The sequence below is a fragment of the Morone saxatilis genome, unplaced genomic scaffold (genome assembly GCF_004916995.1).
Source record: "Morone saxatilis isolate NCDOM2014 unplaced genomic scaffold, NCSU_SB_2.0 Contig0, whole genome shotgun sequence".
Taxonomy (NCBI): Eukaryota; Metazoa; Chordata; class Actinopteri; family Moronidae; genus Morone; species Morone saxatilis.
Genome location: NW_023339650.1, coordinates 17,724,704 through 17,735,761, shown reverse-complemented (window position 1 = coordinate 17,735,761; position 11,058 = coordinate 17,724,704). Strand labels below are relative to the sequence as shown.

General features: G+C 41.2%; 1 protein-coding gene across 1 annotated transcript; it reads left to right on the top strand.

Annotated features, from left to right (window-relative positions):
* Positions 1-1,423: 1,423 nt before the first annotated feature.
* On the top strand, positions 1,424-11,058 carry LOC118321274 (integrin beta-1-B-like). The gene is made up of 15 exons (XM_035652538.1): positions 1,424-1,487; positions 3,054-3,145; positions 3,990-4,212; positions 4,574-4,744; positions 5,087-5,331; positions 5,760-5,915; positions 7,182-7,277; positions 8,210-8,299; positions 8,405-8,545; positions 8,692-8,897; positions 8,989-9,230; positions 9,336-9,558; positions 9,733-9,968; positions 10,443-10,609; positions 10,993-11,058. The coding sequence occupies exons 1-15, from the start codon at positions 1,424-1,426 to the stop codon at positions 11,056-11,058; spliced, it is 2,418 nt and encodes an 805-aa protein (XP_035508431.1).

Here is an 11,058-nt window from a genome sequence, read left to right as displayed (position 1 = left end):
GAGCTACATATTCTGCTTTAAACTGAACCATAGTAACTTTGTGCACATAGACTGACATGGCCTCATGCAGCTGTGAGAAAAAACCTCCTATTTCTACTGAATTATTTGAGTGGTGTTGTGCAATTGATTCCATATCTGGTGTTATCAAATGCTGTTTGACTGAATGGTCGAGGAAATGGTGATTTGTTATGCATTTTTTATTTGAAACTCTGTCTGCAAACAAATTTCCACTCACAGACTGATAAAGAAATTTGAATTGAATTAAACCAAACAGAAGTCAGCAATAATGGAAAGTGGTCCCTTTTTCTTCCCATATCTATTATCATTCCAGTCTCACTGCCATTATCTCTCAAAAGGGAATAACACAGCAACTGTTGCTTCGATGTGTTGTCCATCTCATTTCTGCACACTGACTGATTCCCTTGTCTTCAGCAGTTAAAGTTTGTTTTGAGTGGGCAGTGAAAGCAGCTTGGTCTTAAAAAGAAATGCACTGCATATTCACTTAACAGAGTCCTGCAGATAATCCGTCTATTATTTTAGTCTGCGATGTTATGTGATCACTTTCCACATAGCTGTGGGTACTGACTCCTCTGAGGGATAAAACTGCAATCCCACCAGATGGATGCAAATAAATCTGCCATTGTAGATCAACTTTCATATTATTTGTTTGACTACTCAACCTTGTGCTGCACAACAATTGATCTGACCACAAAGGTTAGAAGGCTCTTGCTAGAAGGGGCAAACAAATTTCTGCATAGGTACGATAGATTTTGAGCAAAAAGCACATCCTCAAAACTCATTTAGCTTGTGTGCAGCTGGGTCTATATCTTTTCATAAAGGCTTTAGTCTCATATAGTGGTCAGCAAGGTCAAACAATTGAGAAAGCGAGATAGCATTTACTCTCTAACACCAGCCCTATATGAGGACAAGTATGACAGAAAGTGTCTTTTTCTTTCCTTCAGCTTTTCTCAGCAGAAAACTAAGGACTTATTCTCTTTATCTTTGGCCTTACTTGAAGAGATCATTTGCTGCTCAGGACCCTGAAACATAAGCTGGCAGATCCACTTGTGGCTGCTATAAGAAAGAGGATAATAGAGGGAGGTAGAAGTGGTGGAGTCCCCCTGGCTCATGTGCTGTACAGGATGTATAGAGGAACCATCTGGTCCCTCCCCTAGAGGATAGATACTCCATCTCCCCTTCATGTATGACTCCATACAGTTGGATCGTTCAAGGTAAGTGCTTCTTATTTCTATTGTATAAACCAAACACGCAGTAGATCAAATACCGGGGGTCTTTTGTGAGCTCCTCAGTGTGGAGATTATTTTCCTTAAACAGCAATTACAACTCCACTCCACCTTAATGATTTGAGAGGAAAGAATGGTCCACATTTTTAGTCAGTAAATTGCTTTCCTTTTTTTTCCAGATGAACCTGCTATTTGCCGCTGTCCTGTTATTGTGCTGCAGATACAACGCCACAGGAGCACAAGGTGGGTCAATACTTTTCTCATTGAGGATGCAATAAAAGTAAACCGTCTCATTATTCTTCCTATTCAGAAATTCTCATTTAGATTGTAGCCTGGATCCCACCAGTTGTTTTGTGACTTAAAATTTGCACTTGTCATCTCCTCAGGGCGGCGCGGCTCTGTTTTTAAATGTGGTAGATTTAGACTGAATGGGACAGCAGGTGGACATGTATTCTCCTCTGTGAGACATTTCAGCAAAAAGAAACAGCTTGGATTCAAATGATAAGTTAAAGGGATAGTTTGAAATTTTTGGAATTATGCTTATTTGCTTTCTTTTTGACAGTAAATCTGAGGCTGCTGGTTAGTTTAGCTTAGCATAAAGACTGGAAACAGCTTCCCTGGTTCTGTCCAAAAGTACCAAGGTGGCCCTTTCTTTCAGGGAGCAGTGACATCCTGAAGTCTCAAATGGTTGTCTGGTAGTCACTGCTCCCGACCAAGGCATAATCTGGTTTTTATACAATACATTTTTAAAAGATATAAGTTATATCTTTTGAAAAATTTATTAAATGCTAGCACCTCTAAAGCTCAGTGATGAATACGTTATACGTAACGCATATTTTGTTACCTTTGGAGAGAGCAAGGCTAGTTTCCCCCTGTTTTTTATGCTGAGCTAAGTTTACTGCCTGCTGTATTTCCCAAAACCTACCAAAAACGTTCTGTTTTATTATTATTCTGTCCGCCCCTGTGGACAAAAGAAGTAGTGTTTCGACCGCCTTGTTTCATCCAATTCAATGGAATCTGACTGGCATGCATTAAGAATAACTATATAGAAATAGCAATCTTCTCACTGATGATCTTGATCTGGGATATTATGATAGTGCAGTAACTTTACTGGACCTACAATAACTGCCATATTAAAATACATTTTGTGTAGGTTTCACCTTAAGAAGTCAAAATGATTCCAAATTCTACTTGGGTGTTCCTTGAAGGTGGCTGGGTGGCCTTGTCATTAGGTGTAATCCCTTAAAATGGAGCTCCCACAAGTCTGGGTAAAAATATGATTACAGCAGGAATTTCCATAAGACACCGAAGATTGAAAATCACTTTGCGGCAACGTGGTCTGAAAATTCATTCTATTTAGAATCTAGTGGTTTTATTTCTTTAAACTCTGTGTCTCCTGCATGTGAATTAGTATAGAAGTATGAAACTGTCCAACGTGGCTGGTTGCCCTCCAGACTTTGGATCACAGGTTACCTTCAAATGGAATTTTTGAGGTGGTATTTTTGATATGGAAAAGTCAGGTACAAGATATACAGTACATGGTTTTTAGGTGGTGTACTGTTGCTAGGCAACTGACAACAAAAATGTTAATGATTGACTTGATTTTTTTGCATTACAATTGCATTGTTAAGGAACAAAAAATGAAAAGAAAAACTGATCCTAACTGCAGTAACCTCCCTTGGCTCCCAAAGTGAACCCTTACACACAAAACCAGGACGTGAAAAGAAAACATCCCCTGCACAAATATGATATGGTACATTTATGCAGTGGAAAAATATAACTTTTTGCTGGTTTCTGTACTACCTACGCAACATTCAGATCACGAATGCCAAAGTCAGGGGGTCAGGAGCTGCGGAGAGTGTCTGGCAGCAGGGCCACACTGTGCTTGGTGTGCTGAGGAGGTGAGTGACCTCGGAAACACACTCTGCCTTCTTCTTCGAAAGGATCACTGTTAACGCAACCCTGTGCACTGTTTGGGACCATGAGGAAGTTTCTCAATGCACCACTTCAGTTCCTTTATCAGAGTGATGCTTATTGGCAAAGACTATGAGATCTTTGTGAATTAATTCTTTGTTTAAAGGTCTAATCAGTAATTAATTAGACCATGTAAGTTGCATTACAACTGCAGAATTTAGCAATGGAGGGTTTACAAGTCAGTTTTTGTTTCCTATTATTGATTAAATGCTGTTTCATAGGCTTTTCTACTATGACAAGAAAAAAACTTTGGGGTGAAATGGAGAATTATTTCTCTCTTTTAAGCATATTATGCAAATCATCGGCACATATTATAACTAGAAAATGGAACCATAAAAATAGTCTAAAGCCTCGGAAATCACATGTCCCTGCTGTGCTAGTAACATGTTAATAAAAACAACACATCTGATGTTTTTAATTACATGTTGTGTTCAACAACCATGTAAGCTTGTTCCGACATAAATACCGTAAAAGAAAGTGTGGAAATGTGTCACCATACATAGGAGCGTGAAATGTATGTGGCATTTTTAACTACATTTATTTGCATGTTTAAGGATAAGCAAAGGGAGAAAAACATAAACACAAGCTGCTTTTCTTTATCACATTCACACCCTCTTTCTATTACTGATATAAGCTACATCATTTATCATTTATTTATGCAAATTATGTTTAGTGTGATTTGGTCTAAGCTGTCAGCGTCTTTCATTTTAGTCATTTTTCTTTGTCTGAGTGTTACATAAGGGTTTGAACTCAACCTAAACCTGTGTCAAGAATTTTCTAGAAGTGGGCCAGCACATATGGGAGCGCTGTGACACACCCAGGGCGCTGCTGAGAAGGGGCTGTCCTTTTGATCGCCTGGAAGATCCCAGAGGTTCCACTGTCCTTCTAAAGAACCGAAAGATCACCTTCCACCCTAAAGAACAAAGACGCCAACGGCAGCACAAACAAGTCACACAACTCCAGCCGCAGTCTGTCCTGCTGCACCTCAGACCAGGTGGGTGTACACGTGGCATTTTTCCAGATGGCCTCTGTAATGTAGCTTCATATTTTGCTTCATTCATTTGTTTGGTTCTTAAATATAATTTTTTTTCCTATTAAATGATTGTTAAATTATATATTCTATAACTTATATCTCCCTCCATGATGATCTATTTCAAAGTCTCCATAAAGTTAGGAGCATGATAATTAAGTGTGAAAATATAAAATCACTTTAACTTTATTTTTTGATCTGTCAGAATCAGCCTTAAAAAGTATGCGTGTACAAACTCCTCGTCAAGTCAATAACACCTCAGGACATGCTGTACACTAAGAGTTTTCTGAGTTTCCAAAAAAATTACCACTTTTCCAATTTGTAGGTGAACCCCAGACCTTTGAGGTGAAGTTCAGGCGTGTGGAGGACTACCCCATAGACCTGTACTACCTGATGGATCTGTCCTTCTCCATGGAGGACGACCTGTCCAATGTCAAGAAGTTGGGAGCTGACCTCATGGAAGAGATGAGGAATACTACTAGTGACTTCAGAATGGGTTTGTCTGCCTCAATTTCCATTTCCCTCTCACCTGAAATGTAGGTTAACATAATTTTTCTTAACTTTTTATACCTCCATGCACCTTTTTATGGTATACCCTTGTGTCACATTCACACAGTTACACACCTGGGAGCAGCCCGGTACAATCATAATCTTACTACTGGCCACTGAGCAGCACCACTGGAGCGATTGGGGATTAAGTGCTTTGCTCAAGGACAGCTGGTAGCTTTTGAGAGAAGGGAGAGCATTAGTTATTCACTTTCCACCCTTCAGCCACAAAATCACTTCTCAAAACTGTATGCTGCTTCTTACTCCCCTCCATTCAATCCCACTCCAAAAGGCTTTGGTGCATTTGTGGACAAGACAGTGATGCCGTACATCAGCACTGCGAAGGACATGCTCAAGAATCCTTGCAAGAGGACTGAGCCTTGGCCCTGTGCCCCTCCCTTTACCTACCACCACGTCCTGAGCCTCACTGCCAACGGAAGCCTCTTCACAGAGCAAGTAGGGCGGCAGCGGATCTCGGGGAACCTGGATTCACCAGAGGGGGGGCTGGACGCCCTGATGCAGGCAGCCATGTGTGAGGTAAAATGCGAGGAAGCCCAGCAGGGAGCAAGACTGCAATACAGAGATTGTTGTTTATGTTTGGGTGGGCGTTATGAGGAGGAAGTGGAGAGACTGCAGACAATAGATGAGAGTGTTATTTCAGAATACTAAGCTTCCTTTGGGAAACTGCACCCCGTCAGTTTTGGGTATGTTTTAAACTCATTATTGCAGTTTTCAAATGTGAAATTTTGACTTTAATAATTTCAAATTGACTGGATGACTGATTTAAGGCTTAAACAGCATGAGGGCATGAATAAAGTATTACTCATCCGCAGTCATTTGATTACATACAAAAGCAGAGAGGTAATTATTTTCCCAAAGCCTGTCATAAACACTTACATCAGTCGTAGTGCTTTATTTGCTGCCAATTGGCAGTTCATTGACTGTTTCATGATCTTCACTTGCAGGAACAGATCGGCTGGAGAAATGTGACCCGTCTGCTAGTGTTTTCTACTGATGCTGGCTTCCACTTCGCTGGAGATGGCAAACTGGGTGGCATTGTACTTCCCAATGATGGAAAGTGTCACTTGCATAAAAATGTGTACACAAGAGGAAATTCACAGGTTTGGTGTTAAGCTTAGATAGTTTTTGAAACCCCCCCTATAGCAAAATTTGTTTTGTATTATATTAAATTTATTGAATGGCTATGTGCAAAGGGAAAGGGCTAAACCAGCTGAAAATTATCATCAGGCTCTGCAACCATACATAATGTTTTACCCTTTAGGCTTTTGTTAGGTTCTAAACACCAACATATTTTTTTCAGTAGTTCACAGAAGAGCTAAAATGAGAATAAATATCACACTCCCATCCATTAGGTGGACAGAAACATAATTTTAATGGTGGTCCATAATAATGTTGTTTTTTGTCTGCTGTTTAGGCAGGTACTTTCAGACTAAGGTGGTCAGGGCCGTTGTCTGCCAGTCTGTTTTCAACTTCTTCACCCTTGTGGAAAAAAGACTGATTAATGCAACTTTGGTCTTGGTCTGTGAATATAAATCACAAAGCTTTAGCTCAACAGAACAAGCCTTCACAGCAGTGTGTCTATGTTTTCACTCTTGTTTGTAGTATGCATTGGGTAGCTGTGGTCCCGGGGAGCATACAGTGTTTATGCTATGGACCAGATATTGCGGCGCGTGCTAAATTGATTCCCGTCTGCAATCCTAGCAGTGAAATAGAGGTCCAGGCTGCTGCAGACAGAAGTCAAAGACAGTGATTTAAAGGTCAGAATCAACAGCACAGTTCCCTGGGTAAAGAAGATGCTGACAGGCACACCCTGATGGGAAACAGCTGGAGTGTTTGTGGAGTAATCCAAACCAAAGCTTTCATCTCTTAATCTCACTGTGTTTGTGTATAGATGGCTGGGTGGGTAGTGCTTGACTGTGTATGTGTGCCTATTTATTTGCTTGTGAGTGCATGTCTTTGTCCCTGTGTGTTAAACATCCATATAGCTTCCTCATTAGGTTCATGAGGGTGTCATAGTCTTGACCTCATTGCAGTCCTGGCAGTTGACAGGTGGAGTGAATATAGATACATTATTAATCTATTTCAGTCAGGATAAATGACCACCCAAGGCTGGAAATGGATGTGCGATGCACGGGTGTTGCTCCTCTCTGAATGGTATACTTATTTATCTATTTGGAGGAAATGGAAAGTCTGTCAGGGAGAGTGAATGAAATAAGCAATAGAAAGAGTTGTTAGATGGGAGGGAAAGGGGGAGGACAGCGATAGAGGGAAGAGGGAGAGCATGCTTAACTACTGATTACACATATATATTCTCACCTGAGTGTTATGCATTGCATTTTGCATCTGCCCTGACTTTGCTCTGTCAGGACTATCCTTCGGTGGCTCACGTCGCCGAAATATTGAGACAGAAGATCATCCAGATCATCTTTGCTGTCACTGAAGAAGTCACGCACTTGTATGAGGTACACCAGAGAAAGTCTCTATTCATTCATTATTCATCTTTTTTTTTTCAAAAATGCATACTTTCAAGTTATGAAGGGTTGTTTTCTATCTTCTAGTCCGGGGAAGTTGGCGGAATAAAGCCACCTTTACAGTGGCGACGCCCCAGTTGTAAACTTGTGAAATTGCTCTGTAGTTTATGGAAAGGATTTCACCTTTTAACCACTTTTATGTAGCTTTTTCCTAATAAATAAACTAAATTCATAAACTTCCCTTCCATGAAATCTTTGTGGATTTCACTACCTCCAATGCTCCTTCTGAACCATACTCTTTGAGTAAGCTTCTAAGATGTAAATAAGTAACAACTGGATTATAATGAAGGAAATAATGAATTACAAGTTTCTTAATTGCAAATCAAGTGTGAAACTTATATTGGCTAGGCCTCACATTATGTAACACAGAAGGTTAAAAAATGACATGTAATTTGCGGGGCACTGTTTTTGGCAAACGTTATTTGAACAGGAGTAAATGGTGTGTGGGCACTGTTTTCAGCTGCAGATTTGGTGCTCTCATGCGTATTTACAGAAGCAGGACATTTACGTTGGATTGATATAAACTACAGTGGCTGAGGGCATTGTAATGAAGAAACATGTCCCCCAGTGCAATGGTGTGGCTCATTGATGTATTTTTAATGGTTTTTGGACAACAGCTCCATGACACACAAGAATAAGATTTATCAGGCTTTGACAACAGAGACAATACAGATTCATTGTTGGTTATATATCATTTGTATATTTGAATTAAATCATCTGACCATTCAAGCTTCCATGATTTGACACCACATTCAGTTTTTCTATGCCACCGTAATGGAAAGGTTGCATATAAATCAGCTAGGGGACTGTTTATAAGCTTATACTCATTCATCTATGCTGATGATATTGTTGCTTTGCTGCAGGGCTTAAGAAGCATCTTCCCAAAATGTGCAGTCGGAACGCTTTCCAACAACTCCCACAACATCCTGCAGATAATAGTCGAAGCATACAATGTAAGTGAGGCAGAAACTCCCTTCCCACAAAGGTCATTAGCCTCATGTGTGTAGCCTGCTGACACCTCCTCATGTTTAAGGGGTTAACTGCTCTATTGACTGCAGGCACTGACCTCTGAGGTTGTTTTGGAGAACCGCAAGCTGCCGCCGGGCTATCACATCTCCTATACTTCACACTGTAAGGACCGCAAGCCGAGGCACAGTGAACAGGGGAGGAAGTGCTCCAACATCTCTGTAGGTGACGAGGTGTGTAGACATGTGGCTGGCTCTGTGTGTGGTAAGTTGTGTAAGTGCCGCTGTTAGCATGTGGTCATTGACGGTAATGCTAATTATGATTACCTCATTAGTGGAGCATCATAATTGTGCTCAAGGAATTCTCCCCTCCCCTCTAGGTGAGCTTTAATGTAAGCGTTACAGCACCTCTGTGCGTGACTGCTTCACAAAGACAACCCAGTGTTATTATTAAGCCCCAAGGCTATAGTGAAGAGGTTGAGGTCCTGCTGAGCCCCATATGCGAGTGCTCATGTCAAAAGGACATGGTCCCACGCAGTCCTTCATGCAGCCATGGCAACGGCACTCTGAAGTGTGGCACATGCAGGTAGGTGAAGTAACTTCAAATTCACTAACAAGCTTAATTTCAGGTTATTCGGGAAGGAGTCAAGCAAAATATATTTGTTCCTGCATTTCAGGTGTAAAGAGGGGAGAGTCGGAACGTTGTGCGAATGTAATCAAGCAGAGTCGGGCAAGGCGATTGACTCATACCTTTGCCGCCGTGATAATGCATCTGAAGTGTGCAGCGGACACGGAGAGTGTGTTTGTGGGAAGTGTGTTTGTCATAAGAGCAGCAAAAAGCCCAACCATGCTTACTATGGGCAGTTCTGTGAATGCACTGATTTCAGCTGTGATCAGTACCGAGGACTCCAGTGTGGAGGTAACGCATGGGCAGCAACTCTTAAATAATATGTGTCACATATTTCAATAAGTGATTACACTTTATTTTGAAATAAAACTCTTTAATCATGGTCTGCCCTCCCAGGGCGTGGCAGGTGTGTCTGTGGGGTCTGTATATGTCTCCCTGCGTTTCGTGGTCAGGCGTGTGAGTGCCCTCTCAGCTTGGAGTCTTGTCTGTCTCAGGATAAACAGATTTGTGCGGGCAGAGGGGACTGTCACTGTGGCACCTGCATGTGCCATGATAACCGCTTCCGAGGCCCAACTTGTGAGCTTTGCCCTTCCTACCCAGGCGCCTGCACCTTGCACAGGTACTACGGCCGTTCTAGTTCTTAAAATTAAGTGAAAATTCAATTGTATGGGCGTTTTTTGTATTTACTGGATATTCCATGACAAAAAGATACAAGACAACGCTGTCTACTTTCATTGCTTTTCTTTCTTTTCATTGCCTCAGTTCTGTTAACACTGATGGTTCCTTTCTACAGAGAATGCATCTTGTGCAGGGCCTTCTCTCTGGGCTTGAATCCAAAGGAGTGCGAGACGAGGTGTGTACACCTGAACTTCACTCTGGTAGGTCAGGCTGGTGTCTTAGCAACAGTGACCCCCTCTCCAGGCCTTCACAGGTGTATGGAAGTGGACACAGAGGGCTGCAGAGTGCACTTCCTGCTGAGGACTAGACAAAAAGAAGAATCTGTCCATGTTCATGTAGCTCTTGAACGAGGTAGGCAGACCAGATTCTCTGTTTTCTCATGACTGCACCAATATGTGCACAACACTAGAACGGTTCGATATATTTTGTCAGTCGAAGCAGCTCTAGGGATTTCTTCTTAATGTAAATATAGATTTTCTGTACATCATTATAATGAATCAAACTTGTCTTTTTACATTAAACCCATTAAATCTGTCCTTTTTGCTTATGTTGTCAGGTATGGTTCCTCCTACAACCACATCATTTGACAAATTGAATAAAAGACTGACTGGTTTGTTAATCATTAGTGCATCATGTCCAGTGCACTAATATTACTTTTAGTGGTCTGTGTATTTTAATAAATTTTTTTTCTGTAAAGTTCCTTGATGCTGCTTTCACTTTCCACAAGATTTAACAAGCGTATTAATGTCATCTAAAATACATTTTTGGAATGAATGTTGACCATCTGTTTCTGATAAAGAGCTCTGACTTCCTCTGTCTCTCAAGAATGCCCATCAGGACCGAATGTGATCCTGATTACCGCAGTGCTATCAGCCTCTGTTGTGGTGCTGGGTGTGGCTTTGTTGCTGCTATGGAAACTACTCACCAGCATCCATGACCGCAGGGAGTTTGCCCGCTTCCAGAGAGAGCTTGAGCGGAGACGCTGGAACAGGGTGAGCCCTGCCCAAATAAACCCTTCTGTCATTGCCTGTCAGTCAGAGGCTGTACAATAAATGTAGGAATTTGTCTTGGTGACATTGCTGCAGGGACATTTTGACAACTAACGCTGTAAAATAGGAGCATTCTTGTAAACATGGTGCAGAGGGAACAGGGAAATACAAAAAGAGCTAAAGAAAAATTACCACATACACAGGAACGTCTCTAAAAAGAAACATGCTGCATTGTATGTGTACATGTCATGACTAATATGGCAAAATTACAATATAAAACCACACGTTTTATCACCAACACCTTCGATTTATCACTAGTAATGTGACACAAAATGAATGTCTAAGAATAACCATGTAGGATGATACTTGTTTCTAATTTGTCGCAGAGGGAAAACCCAATCTACAAGAGTGCCATCACAACAACTGTCAACCCTAAATATAAAGAACAGTGA